Raw genomic sequence first — 22,315 nt, 5'->3', positions numbered from 1 at the left:
TCATTCAAAGTGTGTATACATTTTTTGGGACACCCTATATATATCTTTGAATAAAAGTAATGTGTCTATAAAATAATGAGACTGTTTCTGATGTCTTTAGTCATTCAATGAATATCTAGTGCTTATAATGAGTAAAGCACTGTGTGGCTGCCCTGAGGAAAAAAATGAAAAATTCTTGCTATGAAGGAGCTTACAAGGTTTTAGAGAGTTAGGTAAATTAATGAAGTGGAAGTATAGAGGCAAATTGTATGTAGTGGCCTCAGTCTGGAGATGTTTGGGGAGGCTTCATGAGTGAGGTTGCCTTTGAACTATTTTTTTTTTTTTTAATTTTTAAAATTTTATTATTGTTTAAAATATTACAGATGTCCCTTTTTCTCCCCAATGACCCGTTCACCCCGTTCCTTCTCCCTCCCCAGTTCCTCTCCCCACCAACTGGCTTTTGAAGGAGAAATGAGTTTTGCCAAGCAGATAGGTATTTGGAGATGTGAGGATATGCCACTTTAGGGAGGCAAGGTAGTACTGGTGTGTAAAGAGAAGACAGTATTTAGATCACTAAGAGCCTCATTTTATGCTGAAGGACTTGCTTTTATTGCATTTTGGATCACTGGCAGCATTCTGGAGGGTTGATTGGAAAGGGTGAAGCTAAGGTGGTCTTTAAAACAGTACAGACATGAGCTGATGAGGATGAGTGGAAATGGGGAAACAGATCTGAAATATATCCTAAGTAAAATTAGTGTTATTTCTTGTGAAAGAAAAGTAGAAAGTAATAATTTCCAGATTTTTGGGTTGGGTCTATAATTAGGTAGATCACCAAGATCAGGAATACCAGCAGGTTTTGGGTAAGGGGAATTGGAAGTGAGAGTTGTGCTTGGAGGCACCTATTGGCACCCAAATGGAGAGGATTAGTTGGCCATTAGTAGTTACATGACTGTCTCTAGCCCAGACTGTGAGTGTGTGTGTAGTCTAGGCTGGAGGTATTCATCAGACTCCTAGGGAACACCAACATTTAAGGGGTTGTAGGAAAAGAAGGCTGAGAATGACAAGACCAAAAAGTGGCATCGTGAACATTCAAAGATGATCTGAAGTAAAGGAATATATGTGTGTTAAATGCTTTAAAAAAAAGGACTGGATTTCTTGGCTGAGGAACTGGGTGGCCATGGATGGCATTATGGACTGTTTCAAGAGAAGTAGTGATAGAAACCTGATGGCATCATGGACTGGTTGAGTGACATTGTGACAGAAGCCTGATTATAGAGATAGAGGAAACCAGTAGATGTAGGCATTGGTTATGAATTTTAGCTGTAAGAGAAAAAAGAGACTTTGTTTTGTAAGAGATATATATATATATATATTACCGAGGGATGAAGCAAATAGGGAGGGATTTATTTTTACAGGAAAGGAAGAAAAATAATGGAAACACATCTCATTATTTTATTGTCACATTTCTTGGTGTGTGTTTTTTTCTCTGTATAGGATAAAAGTATACTGAATCTTTCTGGCATGGTTATACTATGATTATATTTCAGATTAATTTAACATCCTTTCTCAGAGTGTTCAAATAATAGATTAATGGAGAAAAACATTTAAATTGTTTCTTGTTTAAATAAATTTAACTCTAACATAGACGAAAATGTGTTTACTGCTTTCAGTCGACCAGATAAAAAGAAACGTACAGTAAATATTGAAAACTCCAGGCATCGAAAACAAGAGCAGAAGCACCCTCAGCCACAGCATTATAAGAGGGAAGGTAAATGGCATAAATATGATCGCACTAATGGAAGACACATGGCAAATGTCGAAATAGAATTGGGGCAATTACCTTTTGACCCTAAATATTGACCATCACGATTAAATTAAATTAGAAAACTAGCAAATATGGATGCTTTCTGCAATGTTTGGTGTTGAAACTAGGATGAAATGATCAAGATAACTGTCTTTTTATCATTTCTAAGTGTCCATTTGATGACTTTATATTGTTACTCAGAAGCATCAAGCAAAAGCTTACTAACCTGCATTTTCCTGTTGTTTAGCTTTGCTGAGTATTTTTTGGCACTGGAAATGTTCAATTATAGTTCTGTTAAGGGAGCCAGGCATGCCACGGATTTTGTGCATGAAATGAGACTTCCTTTCAGTATATAAGCTTAAAGCAAGCTCAAGTCATACATGACGAAGTGTAATTAACACCAATATTTGTGTTAAATTTGCAGTAGAGCTTGAAAAAGTACATTGTGGTGGAATTTCTTCTTTAACATGTTATAATCTTACTCTTGCTTCTTGTCTTTCTGTGGGTTCAAGAGCCCGTTGACTTGTGAAGAATTTGCTGCCTTATGAGCTTGCTGACTTGTTCTCTTGTGAAATTTCTTGCACATCTGAATATTGTAGAAGAAACAATAAAACTACACCATGAGGAAAACTAAAGGTCTTTATTTAAAACCTGGGCATTGTAGTAATATACGATTTTATACTGTGTGATATTTTTCATACATTTCCTCAGTAGTAATATTTGGTAAAGCAGTTCATAGATTTTTTGCTAGTTCCTTGAATCTTATTCAGTGTTTATTAGTGTATTTAAGGAGCATCTGAGTATTTCTACGCAGCAGTGTCTCATTTCTCGGAAAAGATCTAAACACAGTCCAGAACTTCATCTTCTGTCGAGTTTCCCTTTTAGCTTCCGTTCATAGATGTATATGTGACTTCCAGTTCGACCCTCTGGCAAGTGAGTGTGGAAGAAAACAGCAGTTCTCTCATAGTTTCTTGAAATTAGGAAACCACTGATTTCCTAGAAAGAAATGTTTAAGTAAATAAAGGCTACATTTTGCTCAGTACTGTTTCAAGAATTTTAGGATGGCTTATTCTGATTTTCGCCTGTATAACTTTCCTTAATAAAACAGTGCAGTTTCTTAAATAATGGTAAGTAATATATGTATCTTGATATACATAGAACTGGGGCTGATTTTGACTAGGGAAAAGGCCAATTACAAAATTACAGGGCTTAAAAAGAACCATAAAAAAGTTGTATTGTCTAGTTCCCTGAGTGTTGACTAAAGGTGAAATAAAAGTACCGTTTTTTCCCTTTTTTCATGTTTCCTTACCTCTTCCAAAACGTTGAAAATGATCAAGTAAGTAGGCAATGTTGAATTGTTGTGAAACTCTTTATACAACCAGCTTAAGGGATTTTGATAAAATATATCTGCTTCATCAAGATACTGACTTTTTCCAGTAAGGTCTGGGGGACATTGGAGAAATCTCATTGGAAGTGGGTAGTGGACATGGCTATGAAAAGAAAAGTTATCATTACAGTTAAAAGAAGTAAAAGTATTGTGGAAGTTTTCAAATTACTCTTAAGATATAACATTTTACATAACAAAATGTGAAATCTGAATCTGAACTGGATTCCCGTTGAGGTGAAGAAGCTAGCCTTTAATATGCTTTCCTCAAAGGTGGGGAGTGTGATTCTCACACCACCTACCTGTGCAGCAGCAGCAGAACCTTTATTTACATTTGCGTAAGATTTAGTAATGGAGAGCAATTTATGTTCACGGATTAACATCCAAATAAGTAATGGTTTTATTGTGGCCTAGAAAGACTAGAGTATATGTAAAAAAGACGGACTGATGAATTATGACAAGTTAACACCAGTTACTTGAACCATGCAAAAAGCCGTGTTTATAACTTTGCCTCAGGAAATATTAATAAAAATAAATACGTGATAGAGGTTTATTTTATGTATGAAATGCCTACAAAGTAAATTTACAGAAGACCTAATACTTTGTGACTTTTATAATTTTGGAGATAAAGGGCAAAGCAGAAATAGCTGGCAGCCTTGTATTCCAAAGTAGACATCAGACTTATTTTGCTGCATTGTGTACTTTGAAAAAACCTAAGATGAGAACTTAGTGACAGTCAAGCACGGCAACCATGTATTGAAAACAACTTGGTACCTCTAGAATTCCTGTTCTCTGCAGAGTTACCACTACTGTGAGCATGGAGGGAAGGTGAATGTCCCTCTTTTAGCACTAGTCTTTTTTTATATAGTAGGGGAAGCTGAAGTTGAAGGGGTACTTGGGGTCTTACATCTAACCTGTGGCTTTTGCTAGGCAATCCTAATTTTTAAAATTGTTTATTGATTGACATAAGTAGAGTATTCAAAAAAATGTTAAATTACCTTAAAAAGATAACATTGATACTAAGTTGACTGAATATGCACATGGAAAATTAACTTCAGATTGTTTACAGCCAAATTAAGTTAAATAGATGTAGAATTTTCTACAGAAAGGCTGTTTGGCCTGGTACAGTTATTAGGCAATTAGTAACTAATACACCTTCTTGAAATAAGCATACAGCCAAATGGATGTCTTTAAATGCCCTGCATAGTTAAGACAATTTTATTGTTATATTCCCAGAAACACTTAATTCAAGTATTAGGAAATCATCTCATTGAATTCCTAACTTTTACAGGTGAGACAACTGATATCCAGAGATTAAAAAGACTGGTTTAAGACAAGGGCAGAAGTCCAGCAGTAAATCTGGACTAGAAGTCAGTGTTTTGATACTAACTCAAAATTGTATACATATAAGCTGTATGTATCACAAAGATTTGTGGTAAGGTCAGTGATAATTTAATTTCTTTACTAAGAATACCATCAAATAACTTAGAAATTTATACTATAATTAAATCTGATGGCAAATCTAAATTGTTTAAATTTTTAAAAAAGGATATTAAATTTAAAAGTGGTACATGATTTTCACTGACATAATTTAAATGTTTTAAAATTCACCAGTGAATAAATACGGAGTTTCAAAATTTTTTATAATCATTTGATCAGTGATCAATTAATTTAAATCCAGGAATCTGAGTTTTAAAGTAGTTTCGTTTTCTTAAGAATAGCATATAGTGGAACAACTTTTATTACCTATAAAAAGGAGTAGAGTGGCAAGGCATCATTACAAATACTGAAGCTGCAGATTTATTGGGATTGTTGTAACTGAGTTCTTGAATATGAGTCATGACATCGAGAGTACCTCGTTGATGAACTAAACCAGTATAGAGGGCAAGGAGCATATTTGATAAAAACAGGAAACTTAGAGCTGGTTTCTTCCATGTTTTCAGGTGGTTTAGCGAATACCCTGTATGAAGATAGACATGTTTAGTCCGAACACTGGCAATGTTGTTTTCTTATAGCTGAGCAAATGTTCATTGCAGATACATTTATAATCTTTTGTGGAAGTAGCATAGAGGTAATGCTGTTGTGGACAAACAAGGTATAATCCGTAGTTCACCTTTATAATTTCTCTGACAATTCACTGTCATTGTCCATTGTCATCTCGGTCTTGACCTTTTTATAGAAAAAGGAATTGAAGTATAATTGAAAGATTATGGCCAGGGAGTCCAAGAGACCCAGATTTGAATTCTTGCTCTGGCACAGGTTGCTTTACTTTGCTGAGCATTAGTTTCCCCATCTGCAAATGGGATAACAGTACCGTTTTCAAGTATTAGTAATAAAGGTATGTCCAGTGCCTGTCCTGGTATATAGTAGTTGCTAAATAAATAGGATTTTTATTCCATTTACCTCTCTCTTTAATATCTCAAGCACTAGCAATAGATTGTATACATACAAGTCTTAGTAATTCTGGAGGAAATACAGCGGAATGTCTTGTTAGAAAAATACCTCACTGGGCTCCTGGGAGATTTTCAGTGTTCACTATATGAGTGGTGGCATGGGTCTCTTTTTGCGGAAAAAGAGAAGCTAAGGCCCCCTGTCTCCCCTCATAGTGTTGGGCAATTTAGAGATGCTGAATAATTTTCCTTTTTTAATGTGGCAAAAATCTGGTAGAACAAACGGAAGGATAAATGAAAAGTTTAGTCCTACTCTAGCAATATCCACGGATAATGAGCACATTAGAGTCTGTTGAAAACATCATCAAAGAAGGGGCCTTTACAGTAGAAAAGAATAATCTTATTAGTAAACTTCCTTGACATTAGATTTCATACTCTACATACATCGTCTTCACAGAACTAGATAATAGTTCTTTTGGAATTTGGGTATCCAGGATCCAATCTACATATAGCCTGCCTGAAATTTCAGCACTAATTCCCACTGGGGCCAAGGTACTATTTTCTATGACCATTAATTACCTAGGTGACTGCTATCAGCTGTCTTAGCTTGGCTCAGTCACTAAAAATAACTGAAGATGAATAAAATTAACTTAGAACTGTTTCCATGTAACTACACTAACATAAAGTGGGCCTAGGAAGGATTGTTGAAATCAAATTTGGGCAAGAAATCAGCAATGCTCAATTTTGTTCCTCTATCAGTATTTTAGATAACATTACCTATAGTTGATTCCCTTCACTAGTTGGAATATCACACATCTGTTTCACCTAGCACTACTTAAAATAGCTCTGGTTATCCAAAGAACATTCTGGAAAGTGTGATAAAAAAGGTAGCCAGATCAAGAGACCCAAACCTTCATTGAAAGCTTAAGCCTAGATTGGTAAGATGTTTCAAATGGTAAAATGAGGAACTTACTAAAGATGAGAGCTAAAGAATTAGCTTTATTAACAACTGAAATAAGGTTCAAAAGTTCTGCTATCTGTAATAAATCTAGTCACAGAACAGATCAGCAAATACAACTTGAAAGTGAAGTTAAGTGCTTTCTTGGGTTGACAGGCAAAAACTAAATCTACCTAGTGGGCTCAAATTACAAAAAGGTACATTAAAGCCTACTCTGGCAGGGCCCTAGAAGGTAACTTGCTTTCAGGAATGTTCAAATAAGTATACCATGGGCCTCTAAAGCGGGTCCCTCACTAATAGTTTGTTTATTCACTAAATGTTCATTTAAAGTGTTATCAGAAACTATGGCATTAGGGACACAGAAGCATGAGTGATTGATACAAAATGGAATACACAGTGGTGAGTGTTGTAAAAATGGCATTCTGCATCAAATGCAGAAAGATACTGGCTTGCATTCCCGGCTTCCTCAGTATTGAAGGGGTCTAAGTTAGGTGGTGATTTTCACTTTCTGAAGCTAGCTCACTTTATTTTTTTATTTTATTTTTTAAAAATAGGTCTCTTGATTTCAGAGAGAGGGGTGGATTGAAACATTGATGATGAGAGAGCCATTGATTGGCCGCCTCCTGCATGCTTCCTACTGGAGATTGAGCCCACAGCCTGGGCATGTGCCCCAACCAGGAATCGAACCTCGATCTCGTGGATTATAGATTGATGCTCAACCACAGAGCCACACTGCCCAGGCAGAAGCTAGCTCACTTTAGACTAATGGGTCCTTTCAGTGAGAAATGAATCTTCATATTTGGAGAAATACTGTAGTGTTGGGAAGAGAAGGAATAGTTGAATAGTCTTGAATTTGATGACTGAGGATTTTCAAGCCATCTATCATTGAAAAGTTATCCAAGGGGATTTCAGAAAGTGGTGCTAAAGGGATAGTTGGAAAGGTAACAGCTTGAGTGCTAGACTGAGTCACAAGAGAATCCCAGAATCCATGGTTTTCTTATAGTGAAACAGTATGGTTTCTTTAATATTTTAAAGAGGTAATAAGATCCTAATAGCTACCATCCAGTAAGTCTACTAAATTTATATACAGATACAGAGATGCAGTTGTCAGCAAAAGGATTCATCCTAAAATGAGCTAGAGCCACAAAGTTAGCATTACCTAAGTTGAAATATAAGACACTATACTTACTGAATTACTGAAGATTCTGGGAACACATGTTCTCTCTCTATCATATAAAACCATTTATGGAAATCTCTCAGCCTCATGCAGTTTCCATGAGAACAAGGACATAGTATGAACCCTGGTGACTATCTGTCAGAATACAGGCCCCTTCATTTCACATAGTGGCTAACTCAGTGCTAAATAACATCCCAGAATATTTAATTTCCTGTTATCTGGGCCTACAAAAATATTTAATAGTGGGTATATAGAAAATTTCTGGAAGAATTCATAAGAAACGGATCATTGTGTCTGGGGAATGGGGCTAGATGGTTAGAGGATGACACTGATGGTTTATTTTTTGTGTGCCATGAGTATTTTTATAATAATAATAATACACTGGGTTCTTATTAAATCACTTAGATTACTGTTAAAAAGGTGTTCTGAATCCTTTATGTCCCAGTTGACAACTCTTAAGGATATAATCTTAAAATTGAGTATATAAGAAGCTGCCTCATGGGTTGGTTCCTTTACTCAGCCATATCTCCTAATTGTAATTTATTGTTATTTATAAATTATCTTGATGTACACAGTCACATTTTAAGTTTTGGATATTTTTAGTGTGTTAATCTGTATTCTTCAGCAGTGACTGATGAGTTCCTTCTAACCCAGGTAAGGTTCATTGTAATGAAGAGAATGGAAAAGTTGGGGGCTGTACATCGCTGATCCCATCAAACACTGAGGGGTGGGTAGCAAGGATGCATCCTGGTTTTGGCAAGAATTATTAGAAATCTCAATGTTAAGAAATCTAAGTTCTACTGATTAGAGATATTTCTGAGTTAATGTTTTCATTTTTAAATATTCCTTGGGAAAGCTGTAAAGTCAACTTGATTTCATTGTTTACATGAGAAGAACAAAAGGTAGTTTAATTCTGGAAAGAAATATACAGGAGAATGGGCGTGGGGAAGAGAGTCTTTGAACTATTAAGAACCATAATGAGAGTACTGGGCACAGAGGGAGATATAAGAAATTTTGTCCCACTTTGCTAAGGAAAGAAGCTGTATTTTCATCCATAGTGTGAAGTCAATAGGTAAAGCCAAAACACAAGATCTTTAAGCATGTTATTAGCATTTAATCTAGAGATAACAAAATAACCACTTAAAAGTGTGATTGCCTCTGGGGAGGAGAAGTGGGGGAGAGGGCAGTGGAAGCATTATTTTGTAAAAGAAAACTCCTTATGTTATGGCTTTTGAAATAATGCACCTATGTAATTTTCATAAAAAGATTAGCATGTGGAGAAACAAAGGGCCTAATAGACAAGTCTGCACTGGCTACTCTGGTTAAAAAAAACCCCACAGCCCGGCCGGGCGTGGCTCAGCGGTTGAGCATCAACCTAGGATCCAGGCGATCGGGGTTCGATTCCTGGTCAGGGCACATGCCCGGGTTGCAGGCCCCATCCCCAGTCGGTGGCGTGCAGGAGGCAGCCGGTCAATGACTCTCTCATCATTGATGTTTCTACCTGTCCGTCTCCTTTCCTCTCTCTGAAATCAATAAAGATATATTTTAAAAACAAACAAAACCCCCACAAAAAAGACACCCAGAATGGATAGCAGGTGCCAGAAACGAGCACAAATGACAGGTTCAAAGAATTTCAGTGTCACTAGACCAATGGCACCTTTATTTTACAGATAAGGAAACTGAGGCACAGAGTTACACAGTTCACTAAGGATCAGAGCCAATCACAGAGGGTACGTTTTCTAGAATTAGGTCCTACTTTTGGATAGGACTGAGGGAAACTCAGAGAAGAAAAGTTACTGCAGACTGAAAAAATGGCAGCAATTATTCCTCTTCCTATGTCTAGTCCCTACATGAGCCTGAAGCTTATTTCTCATCTCTCAAATCTGCCCTGGCTTTGGGACAGTGGTGGAAGTGACAGTGCCAGTTCCATGCTTGAGTCTAAAAAGGCCTTGTACACTTCTGTTCCTTCTCTTGGAACCCTGCCCACACAAAGTGAACAAGCCCCAGCTAGCCTGCTGGAGAATGAGTGTGCACAGAAAAGCTGAGGTACCTTAGACGTAGTCAGCTGAACCTCAAACGTGAGAGCCCAGCCTAGGTCAGTAGAGCTGTGTGCACCCCATCTGCAGCTGGTTTTATTTGTGTAAGTGAACTCAGAGGAGATGAGAACTGCCCAGCTGAACTACAGACTTGTCAACAGAAATAAATGGAGCTTTAAGCCACTAAATTTTTTAAAAGATCTTTTGATTTTTAGAGAAGGGAGGAGAGAGCAATATCCATGTGAGAGCGAAACACTGATCAGCTGCCTCCTGCATGACCCCTACTGGGGGTCAAGCCTGCAACCCGGGCATGTACTCAAACCGAATCCTGCCAGCAACCTTTTGGTGCGTGGGATGACATCCAACCAACTAAGCCACAGGGCTAATCCATTAAATTTTAAGGTGGCCTGTTACACAGCAATGGTCAACAGAGGTGTCATGTTTATATAAAATCAGGTTAAAATAGGTCACACAAGAATAGAATAAATGACATTTGAAGCACAATATAACAACATTTCAGGTGGTTAGAAAAAGACTCAGACATCAATAACTGATGAGAATTGTTGTCTGACATCGTTCCTGAGCATCCAAAGACATCTAGGTGAGCTCGCTACTTAATTGGTCCTATTGTTAGAAGCTCTTAACATAAAAGAGTTCTAACTCTTAATGAGTCTCCTAAGAATCTGAATCTTTGGCTCACTCAAGAACCTTGGGTGTGTGTGTGTGTGCAGGAAAAAAGTTGCATCCTAATAGAGGGTCAGGGGTTTTGGTGGGTCTCAGTCCTTTAGGGATCCTTCCTGAGTGGACACAGGATGGAAGAAAGGCTGATTCTTGTCCATTACAAGAAGAGCTCAACCCTCACCAGCATTTTATCTAAGTCTTTGGGATTGGGAGCAAGAGTTTACTGGGATCCTAACACTTAAAGATGTCATCTTTTGGACGGAATGAGGTTCAGAAAACTCAGTCTTTCCCTAAAACACTTTGTAAAGATGCACACATAAGTGAAATGCTGGAAAGACCCAGATTATAAAAATGAAATCAAAACAACTTCCTAAATTAACCAAACCAAACCACACATTTGACTTTCAACAGTCTGGCAATGTTCACATGGGCAAAAATCAAACTTGATTTAATTCTAGCTCAAATTTGTAAAAAAAGAAAAGATGACTGATTCGTGAACAAATTTACTCTGGTAAATGGGCCCACTATTAAAAGACTTGCCAAATAGTTGTTAGATACCTATATTGTTACATGTGACTGCATTGTATATAAGACCATAAAGTAATGATATAGCCCTGGCAGGGTGGCTCAGATGGTTGGAGTGTTGGCCCATACAACGAAAGGTTGTGGGTTAAATCCCCCACCCAGGTTGGGGTGCATGTGGGAGGCAACCAATCGATGTTTCTCTCTCCCTCCCCCTCCCCCACTCTTTAAAAATCAATAAACATTTCCTCAGGTAAGGATTAAAAAAATGGCATAAATTAACTTTGGTTTCAGTACTTCAGATGTATAAATATATACAGTGTATTTTTGTACTTAAACTGGAGAGAGTACATCTGAGGTCTGTAGGAGATACTGTATACATGATCAAAGAAGGCTGCTTAACTCTGGGTTCTTTGGAGTTCTTTTTTAATTAAAAAAAATTGATACCATTAACTCCCTAGTTTTGCCCTGTCTCTAGTCCCTGTTGATTACTCATTTCTTCCCTTCCCAGTCCTGTGATTTTGATTTTTTCTTTTAGTGATTAGTATTTGAAGGAAACTAACAGTCATTTATTTTGAATTAAACTTGAAGTTAATAAAGTTTCAATTCATAATTTTTCCAAACCAATATAAAAATTCGTATTTTCCAGAGCTGGATGATATAAAACTTTAGAAGTCACATGTAAAAAAATAAGGTGTGAGTCACTTTTAAAATTGCTAATGCAGCCCTAGTTGGTTTGGTTCAGTGGTTAGAGCATCAGCCTGTGTACTAAAGGGTCTTGGGTTCGATTTCCGGTCAAGGGCACGTACCTCGGTTGCAGGCTTGATCCCCCACCCCAGGTGGGGTGAGTGGGAGGCAACCAATTGATGTCTCTCTCACATGGATATTTCTCTCTCTATCTCTCCCCCTCCACTCTCTCTAAAAAATTAATGGAAAAAATACTCTTGGGTGAAGGTTAACAAAATTGCATGTGCGTTAGAGTGAGTCTTAAAGCAACAAAAGCATTAAAAACTAGTTTTAACAGCTCTAAATATATTTACATTTACGAAACAAAGAACTTAATAGTTTAATAACCATAAACTTAAAGTAGCTATTCTAAAATAGACATACCATTCTATTACTTTTTAGTGAGATTTTTAATAGCCAGAAATACCACCACCAAAAATGCTTTGGATATTGGATCCTTATGATTTTATCTCACTGTACAGGACACAGGAAAAAGGATATTTAGTTTTCAGAAAGAGAATACTGCAGTAACATAATTATTTTGTAGTTAAGAAGCAGTTCTCTTTTAGCCTAGTTGAAAATAAATATTTTAGAGTTTAATGAGGAGAGCTTATTTTCTTTTACCTACTTCTATATAATTTTTTTCTATATTGAGCAAAAATACTTACCACAGAACACCATACAGAACGGTAAAACTGGATAGATAAACCTGAATTCTTTGTGGCTCAACATGCTATAAAAGAAAAAATATTAAAATATTTTCTCATATTACATGATACTTTGAGAAAGTAATGTATTTAAAAGAAGTGTAATTAATACAACCTGTTCTTCCAAGTACTGAGACTAAATTTCATACTTCAGGAATCTGTCATTTTTTAGTTATAAGGTGATGTGTTAAAAGTAATCCTAACATTTGATCCCAATGTCTAATGTACAATTACATTCTAAAAATGGGATTTCTGTTACCAATCCAAATAAGTCATTACTCAAATTTGGAACAAAGATACATATATATTTATTTAAAAATATTATTTCTCTGGTCCTTTAATACTTAAAATTTTGGTAGTTTCTATTTTTTGAAAAAGAGCAAATGAAATTTGTTCAACTTCTTAAAAATGGAATGTAATTCTTGTTAAGTAAACTATACATATCATAAGTATTCATTCTATCTGAGCCCAGCATAATTACTACTTTTCCTGTCTGCTAAATAATCCTGATTAACAAATCCTAATTAATGCATGTCCAAAAGGTAACAGTTTACTTTTTGAAGAATTTAATTTCTTGGTAACATTATCAAAATTAACTATTTGAATAAATAAAATCTTACCTGTAAACTAGAAGTGTCCACAGCACAGTTACCAAAAGTATCCGGTACCTCTTTGGGGCTAGAAAGCAGCCATGAATAAAGAAGGGTAGGTGAGTACCCAGAACCACCGGAAATCCTTGACTGAAGTACCAATGCCATGGATGAGAACCATAAAATGCTCCCAAATTTTGCAGCACGTTAAATTTCAAAAAATTATATTGAACCAGAGTCCACTGGCATAGTTAAAGGAAAGAAACAGAAATGTGTTAGTGCCAAGTATGAATCTTTGGCATTAGGGAAGTTGGCAGAATCTTGACATTAAGTCAGGAATGATCTAAAAACCAAACAATAGTTTACACTAATTTTTGATTAATGAGTATATAAAATCATTTTTTTATGTTCTGAGTATTAATGTGTTCTTTGTTCATTTGTAAAACAAATGAGGTTTCTGAGATTTAAGAAAGCATGACTAAACATTCAAATCTGGACAGTTTTAGACAGAATTAGAGCTAAAGAGAACACTTAAAAATAATTTTTAAGAGTGAATTTATATGGGGTACCCACATAAAAATTTTATTCTAGTACCTTATATCACACATTACCTAGTAAGATAAAGCTTTGAAAACATTACAACTGGAATTATGGTACACAACAGAAAAGAATCAACAGCAGCAACAGCTAATGTACCACTGTAAGCATTATATGTGCAACGCTCACTGAATCCCCCAACGTTATGAGACAGGTATCACAATTATTTCCAGATAAAGAAACTGGCAAGAAAGGTACGTAACTTGTCCATCACACGACTAATAATGAGGGCACTAGGCTTCAAACTGCAGCAATCTGATTGCAGAGCCCATAAGTGACTTAAAAATAGGGAACTTAAAAACAACCTGTAGTCAGGAGATTAAAATGTCCAACCAGTGGTTAATTTGAATTCTGGATGATTACTTTGAGGTCAGCTAAAATAATTTTAATAAATCAAAACTTTATTGCTACAAACCTGATAAAAATGCCTTAAAAAGTGGAATGTTTTGAACTTCAACTAGGAATACACAGTTCTGTTATAAAGCACAACAGATTGAACCAAAGGCATATACTAGCAGTTTTTAAAAAATGTAACCCATATCATTTTTAAAAAATGACTTGCCTATGTTCTTAAATATTCATGAATTTAAAAACCAGGTTGAGCTTTTAGTGTAATGGTTAGATTGAAAATAGTTTAATACATTTGACTTACTTGACCAAAAAATATGCGATCAATTATCAAAGACCAACTCAAAGTGACAAATCTGAAAAACAAAAAGAAGGATGATGCATATTCTGAACTTACTGAAAATCCAATATTGGCATATGGCTTTGCAAATGCCTTACATCAAGCCACGTAAAAAAAAGCCACTTTATTTTTAAAATTTATCTTTATTGTTAGAAGTATTACAAATGTCCCCCATTTTCCTCCACTGATCCCCTCTACCCTGTACCCCCCTCCCCAGGTCTTTACCACACTATTGTCTGTGTCCATGGGTTAAGCATATATGCATGTAAGTTCTTAGGTTAATCTCTCCCCACCCACCTACCCCTGCCTTCCCTCTGAGAGTCGTTGGTCTGTTCCATGCTTCTATGTCTCTTCATTGGTTTATTTTGTTCATTAGATTCCACATATAAGTGAGATCATGTGATACTTGCCTTTCTCTTACTGGCTTATTTTGCTTAGCATAATACTCTCCAGGTCCCACCATGCTGTCTCAAAGGGTAAGGGATCCTTCGTTTTTACAGCTGCATAGTATTCCACAGTGTAAATATAAAAAAAGGCCACTTTAGAAATGCTTTAGTTTCATATACTGAATATGGATTTACACATTCTGAAAGATCTTTCATTACATAAGCTGCACTTAAGCAAACTTTGAAAAATAAACACTGTATTATCTATTGCTGTATAACAAATTACCCCAAAACTTGACAACTTGAAACTATGAACATTTATTATTCTCAGTTTCTCTGAGTCAAGAATCCAGCCAAGTATGGCTTAGCTGGATGTCTCTAGCTCATGGTCTCTCATGAATTGTCAAGATGTTGGCTTTCTGAGTGAATAAACTGTATCATCCTGCTAAGAGTAGAAAGGATTTTCATCTCCCTCAGTGTAAAAGCCTTCAGGACCTGAGCCCCTGCTCTTCCTCTGACTTCATTATCACACTGTCCCAAGCTTACTCTTCTGTAGCCACTCCAGTTTCTCTGCTCTTCCTTGAAAATGCCAAATAACCCCTGCATCAAGGTCTTTGCACTTTGGTCCCTTTGTCTGGAATATTCTTTCAGGTTATCTACATGGTTCACTCTCTCATTTCCTTTAGTTTTTGGCTCCAATGTCACCTTATCACGGTGGGGGCTTCCGAATTACTCCTTTTTTTCCTATAGAACTTACTGTCAATTGAGAAATATATTACAAATATATTTGTTTTTAGCTGTCTTTCCTCACTAGAATGTAAACTTCATGAGGGCAGGGACTTTTGTTTTGTTAAACTGCTCTATCTCCAGCATCTGTAACAGCACCTGGCACATACTAGGGTTAAATATTTCCTGAGTGAAGGTAATATATTCAAAACGATTTTTATAAATCTGAGAAATGACAACAGTGTTTTAGTCACCAGATGACTTAGTCCTTTTTAAATACTACCAAAAAATACTTGTACAGAGTGAATACTAGTGTGTTAAAAAGATTCACATTCATCCCTTATTAATAACTGCTTTGGATACTCTACTAGTACTTGGGTTAAGTCTGATCCTAGGAGCTCAAAAGGTAGTTAGAAGACCTGGGTTTCAATCTTAGTTCCATTATAGCAACCAACCCAGCGACTTTGGCTAACTCATTTTTAATTTCGCCAAGCCCCGTTTCTTCTACAAAACAAAAACACCTACATTGCCTAGATCCCAGAATTTTGAAAATCATAAGGTAATGTGAATGCCCATTATAAATTATAAAGCCCTGTACAAATGTAAAAGAATCAAGTATCTCTAAAACGTATCAGAAATATTTAGGAAGTATAGGACAGTTCTAAGAAAAATTGCAAAGATTCTTACTCATTTAGGCAAATTAAAATTCTTGTACTTAACTAGACTCGTAAATGTTACAATATAAATTTGGAAATATTCTGTTTCCTTGGTCTGACAATTGTCATTGACAGAAGATAAAACAATTGACTGAAAGATGTAAAAATCTTGTTTATAGTATATAATTTGGAAGTTATTAAAATTAATAGGTGGATTGTAGCAATACTTACCCAACAGGTAAAAACTGATGTAGAATAAGATTAAGCTTTCTCTGTTCTTGCCAGAAATGTCTGAAGAGCAAAGGTATCCATGGAATGACTGCTGTGGGGCGAACGATGAAGGCAAGTGCCACCAAGGATGAGTACTTTACACTGTAAACAAGGAAAATGTATTGTCAAGACAACTAGGAAGTGAGTTTAGAAGTTATCTATTTATACTGTGATACAACATTTAAAAAAAAGAACATTTTCCTTTTGTTATAAATAGCTTTGTGAACTTGGGAAAGTTACTTACACTTTCTGGCTCTTAATTTTTCTCATCCATAAAAAGGGGTAATATCTAAGATCTTTTCCATCTCCAATATCCCAATTCTAGTATTTTGAAATAAGCAGTTATTCTTTGTCTTAATGTTAGTCATGTTTGCTGAAAGGTATACTAACTTTTAACTACACAACTCTGCCAGTTGCTTTCCTGATGGAAAAATTATCAAGTCTCTCATAAGGATATAAAAGTCACATAAAACCATTCTCTCAGGAAGAAACCAAATGCATTTAAAGAAACATTAGGATCATTTAGGCTATGATGGGCTTCTGAGTCCATATGATTTTGTTTTGAAATTAAGCTGTTAATTTTATCCAACTGAAAGATGTGTATATACAACTGATAAAAAGCCTGCTATAAAACCTATATGATAGAAATGTGGGTTTTTACTACTAAGACTTCTTTCAGTAAGTGGTTGAAGGAGATTATGTGATAATTTAATCATGGACCACAGGCAGTGAGTTATCACCTGGAAATATACTTAGTCCTGCTAAAAATTGAAAGCTAGGAAAAGAAAACAACTTTATTATACTATTATATACCCAACAAGTAATAAATAATTGTAAAGAATTTCTAATGTTGATGAGGATGTACCACCAGAAATTTCAAATTCAAATGCTTACACAGATCAGGTAAGTAATAAAAATGAGTGATGTTGGTCAGGTAGGGACTCTGATATTGTCATGAAGGAATCCTGGCCCAAAATGTTGTTAGACCTCCCTTTTTTCTTTCAACAAAAACGAGAAATCCAGATATTATGTAAGATCATCCAATTTTAAAATGTTGCCAAGTGAAATAAAACATAGTTGTGGCTTGGTCTGACTTGCAGACAGCCTAATTGTAACTTCTGCTGTAGTGAAACTCCCTGGAGGACAACCAAATGCGTATTTCTAGTCCCAATCTCACTCCAAATTTTCAGACTTGGGCTTCTTACTCCTTTCTGAATGTTTCTACATAGATTTCTTAGTGGCATTCAAAATCAAAGTGTCTGAAGTAATTCCCACAACTTTCCCTCAAATCTGTTCAGTGCCTAGTACGTAAGTTAATAGTATCACTCAGTTTCTCAGTCTTAAAACTTTGGAGTCACCTTAAATAGCAACTTCTCATTCATATATCACTGTTTCTCTCCCATTCCCACTGCCATCATTTTATATCAAGTCCTGTCATTTGGCTGGAATCTTTCCATAGTCATTGTAATCATTTTTGGGGTTTTTTTTTTGGTATTGCCCAGAAATATTCCTTCACTTAATAACAACATCATTGTTATTAATACTTATTGAGCACTTACTTTGCAGTAGTCCTGTGCTATACAATTTTAATAGATTCTCATTTTACAGAAATCAATGCTTAGATATTCTCATACCACCCTTAAAAAAAATCTTTCATGTACAATACTTGTATTTTTAAAGGTGTTTGCAAAATGTCATTTATTGTCAGGCAAGGAATAGTACCTGTAACAGAAAGAATGCTTATATAGCAGTCATTTGTCCCACATGACCCTCCTTTCCTGACTGAATTGGAGAAGGACATCTGAGCCCAGGTAGCCAATCTAAGGCTGGCCAGTGTGAAAGCTCTGTCCAGATAGGGACAATGACATTTAAGAGGCCTAATCAGATTCTCTCAAAGTGAATGTGGGATACAAAGGAAGTGGGGCAATTGGTAATGAGAACAGAAGTAGACAGACTGGCTAAGCCTCAAACTGATGGGTGGCTAAAGCAGGGATTCATAGGCTGGGCTATAAAGGCACAAGCAAACAGCCATTCCCCAAAACTACCTTGCATTCTGCATAACCTTCTAATTCATTTATGTGGCTGAGTTATTCTGTAATTTTATTCCAGGCATGGCCATAAACCTAAGATGTCTATTTTCCTTATTTCTACTTTTTGTCTTGTAATAAAATCCTTATCATATAGATAACTTAACTGAATGCCTATTCTTGCAGTCAAGAGTCTGCAGAAATGATCTTAATTTCTTCCTCACAACCACCTTTTTTATATATGAAGAACGGACACTAGCTTTTTTTTTTTTTTAAATATATCTTTATTGATTTCAGAGAGAGGAAAGGAGAGGGAGAGAGATAGAAACATCAATGATGAGAGAGCCATTGATCGAGCTCACAACCCGGGCATATGCCCCAACCGGGAATCGAACCTTGATCGCCTGGATCCTAGGTTGATGCTCAACCGCTGAGCCACGCCCAGCCGGGCGTGGACACTAGCTTCTTAACTAGACTCAAATTCTGGCTTTCTCCCTTTCATTATATCCTGAATACAGCTACTACAAGAGAATTCTTTCTAAATCAGATATGATTATGCCATGCTTCTCAGAAGCCTCCAATGTTTCCCTACAACCTACAGATTAAAGTTCAAATTCTGGAAAAGAGCGAAGTCCCTTTTCAGTCTCATCCCTTACTCTTCTTTCCCCCCCCATGCATCCTACCACACATTAGCTACTCTGGACAAGCTGCCCAGAATACAATGAAGCCCCTTTACAGCTTTGTGCTTTTGCTCACGTTGTTCCCTTGGCTTGGTATTTGCTTCCCCAGTTTATATGTATGTGCCCAAATTAGGTCCATATATTTTCTATTTGCCCTCCTAGCTCTGTTCACCTACTCCATGTGCAGGGAGGCTGACCTGTATGGACTGTCAGTGGGGTATCTTGTTTTCCGATTGGCTTTGGCTCACTGGGGGACAGAAGAGTTGAGTCAGGATATTTTATTCCCCGAGTTCCCTTCCTATGGCTAAAGGCAGGCTGTGCCTGTCTCCTGTTGGGGCCTCTCAAAGTCATAGCTCTGCATGGATTCTAGTAATGTTTCCTCTCCTTGCTCCTTGGGGCCAAGGGGTAATAGAAACTTACTATTGAGACTAGTCCTGGGGCACTGTGGTATCCCTTATTGGCTTTTCTAAACATTGTCTACACCTCTGTAAACTGTCTTTTTATTAACCTCTCCTTAATTATCCAGTTTGAGTATATCTGTTTCCAGCTATAATAAATGCATCAATTGAATATTTGTGGTTCTAATAATCTTCATAAACATTAGGGGGGTCTACTGGACACTGCAATATTTTGATATTTAAGATTTTTTTTCAAAACCATGCTTTAGAGTTTTGTATATAAACAGTAATACATCTCACCTGTTCATAGACTTTGAACCTTCCAAAGGGTAGTAGAAAAGAGCAATTACAGTGAGAACAGTTTCCATGGTGTTTGTAAGAGTTCTGGTACAGCAATACCATGTGAACCAAGAGCACAACTGGCAAAAAAACTAAGAACAAATATGAGCAAACATATATGGAGTGGGAAATGGAAAAATTTAGTTAGTGTTATCGTCTATGGAAAATAGCAAGCAAGTCCAAATAATGCAAAAATCACATCAAAAGGTAAGTAATGTTAAAAGTAGGCCTGTCCAAACATTGTTTTTAAGAATTTATATCAAATACCAGTCTGTGATATCAGATCTATATTTGTTAAAGTAAAGTAGTTTATACTTTCAGATACATTTTTATGGCATTGGGTTTGATTTAAATCTCACTTCCTGCTAATAAAAGACACAAAACATGACTTTTTAATGATATAGGTTATAGAGAATTAAAATTCTTAACTGTATTCTCCTGATCAGTATTCCTCAAATTGTCTTATGTTACTAATAAGTAAATTTACTTTATATTGATCTTGGTTTGGAATGTTGCCCTATTTCTTGATGAAAAATTAAGACAACACAGGAGAGAGAAAAAATATCAGGAAACATCATTAAATTTTAATTTGAAAATTATATTTTTAAACCAGTTTTTAAAAGAATACACAAACAGAAGCATCATTAAGTCTACAAAACAACAAAAGAAGCTTGTTAGTTGATGGAAGGGTGTTACACAGGTGTACTAGCTTCCTAGCTCTTCAAATATAACCATTAAAAATTGTTCCCAATTTTTGTGGAGTTAAAGGCTTTTCCTAAACTAGAAGAACCTAGTGTTGCTACTTTGGAGGAAGGACTTCAAAGGCATTATGCCTTTGCCATTTTAGTTTGAGCCTTCAGCAGTGTATATAAGCACAAAATAGAAACTGTCTTTATCCTGGAATCAGTTAGCAAGGGCTCATTTGCTAAACCAATCTGTCTTTTTAATGAAAATCAACACACTACCTGTAGAAATATGTCCTGTTAATTTTAGTAAATTGTTAATATTTATTAATAATTATAATAAATTATATTCCAGAAATGTGTTGGTGAATTGGTATGTTGGAATTTGGAACCTATCTATTTCCAAAGTGAAGTAACAGCAGTACTACAGCATCCAATCACTCTTCAGGATATGATTTAAATGGAAAAATCCATTCAAGATTTGAATGGGAGATCAGGAATCTATCTCCCCACTGTGAAATAAGCTAAATGACAAACGACAGCCTTCTACACCACACCCTTTCCCTTACATGGTCCAGCCATTTCAAAAACACTCACCAGAGTGTTTCAGTGAAACCAGTGCTTCAGTGAAAAGGTATTTCTCAGGCTGAGTCTCAGGTAGAGGAATAGTCTCAGATAGAGGAACAGGGTTGTAAATGGCCTAGGTAATTTGTGAGGTGAACTATTCCTACTGAATTTTATGGAAAGTGAGGCAAGGACTGACAGCTTGGAAGAGTGAAGGTGCTTCCAGAGGCTGTCTCCTAGGGTTTGAGGGCATCAGTGACTTCTGCCGCCTAGAGCCCAATCAGGAGAGAGACGGCGTGTGCTGCATGTATTTTACTCTTAATTATGGGAGTACCTCTATAAAGTTGTATGAATTATTTTCTGAAACTGGTTTGGGAATCAACATTGTTCCATGTGTTTCATACTCATAGGAATGAAATAACTGCCATATAGTTTCTAAAGTGTTTAGGACTTACCACCCATCTTGCTACTTGCTGATTTTCTAGTTGCTTCATTAATGAGTAAAGCCTCAAGTCGGCTATAGCAGACAGAAGTGCTTGGGCAAGTCTAGGAGTCCAAATCTTCATTAATTAAAAAAATAAAAATTAAAAACCTTTGTTGGTTCACACTGAATTATCATAAGACATCAAGCTAATCTAATTATCAATTGAAAGCCATTCTTAGTACAAAAGTAGATATACTGTATTATTCTATTCTACTGCAAAAATAGCTGGTTTTCTACAAAAATTACATTTATTTTTCATGGAAACGTCCAAGGTAATATACATACACACACGCATATATTAATACAATTTCAACACTAGTAATTTTAATTTAAATAGCCAGCAAACTATTTCACTGTGCCAGGTGGGTCAGCTTCAGGTTGAAGGCAGTAGACAGGTTTTGGAGGAATAGGAAGTTTTTGTATATTGAAGACCCCTTCATTTGTAATATAACCTATTTCCTGGGATATAAGATTTCCTTGATGACATGTATATCTGCCTGTGGTTCTAGACTTTATGGATACCCTTGCATGATCTACATGCTAGTGGGTAGCCCTGGGAAAAGAGAATTCACAGCTCCTAAGTTCTACCTGTGTCAATGAAACTGCTACCGCTCAGGATATTTCCATGAGAAGCATCTGTTTTACAGGTCTGATCCTTGTTTCTCAGTAATGGAGAATCAAATATCACTGCAAAGGGGAGGGTACAACACTGCCTTAAAAAAAAAGTCTCAGAACCTCACTGTCTCTCAGGCTTCAAAAAACCCTCAGGATTTGGACTGCCTTTGGAGTCCTGGGGTAGGTACTTCCCTAACAGAAAATTGGGAAGGCCCAGAGTTCTGAGTCCAACTTGACAGCTTAAAGGA

General features: G+C 36.2%; 1 protein-coding gene across 3 annotated transcripts in view; it reads left to right on the top strand.

Annotated features, from left to right (window-relative positions):
- Positions 1–22,315, top strand: part of CCPG1 (cell cycle progression 1) — a 68,323-nt gene that overhangs the window by 39,210 nt on the left and 6,798 nt on the right. Inside the window, exons 10-11 of one of the 3 annotated variants that reach the window (XM_081122673.1) lie at positions 1,650–1,747; positions 16,293–16,349. In XM_081122673.1, coding sequence (XP_080978799.1) covers positions 1,650–1,747; positions 16,293–16,349 — 155 coding nt within the window. Of the gene's footprint in view, positions 1–1,649; positions 1,936–2,295; positions 3,077–16,292; positions 16,350–22,315 lie in introns of those variants that run through there. The other 2 variants (XM_081122674.1, XM_081122675.1) reach the window with 2 other exon arrangements.

The sequence above is a fragment of the Miniopterus schreibersii genome (assembly GCF_964146895.1).
Source record: "Miniopterus schreibersii genome assembly, chromosome: 1".
NCBI lineage: Eukaryota > Metazoa > Chordata > Mammalia > Chiroptera > Miniopteridae > Miniopterus > Miniopterus schreibersii.
This window is presented reverse-complemented; position numbering and strand designations above follow the sequence as displayed.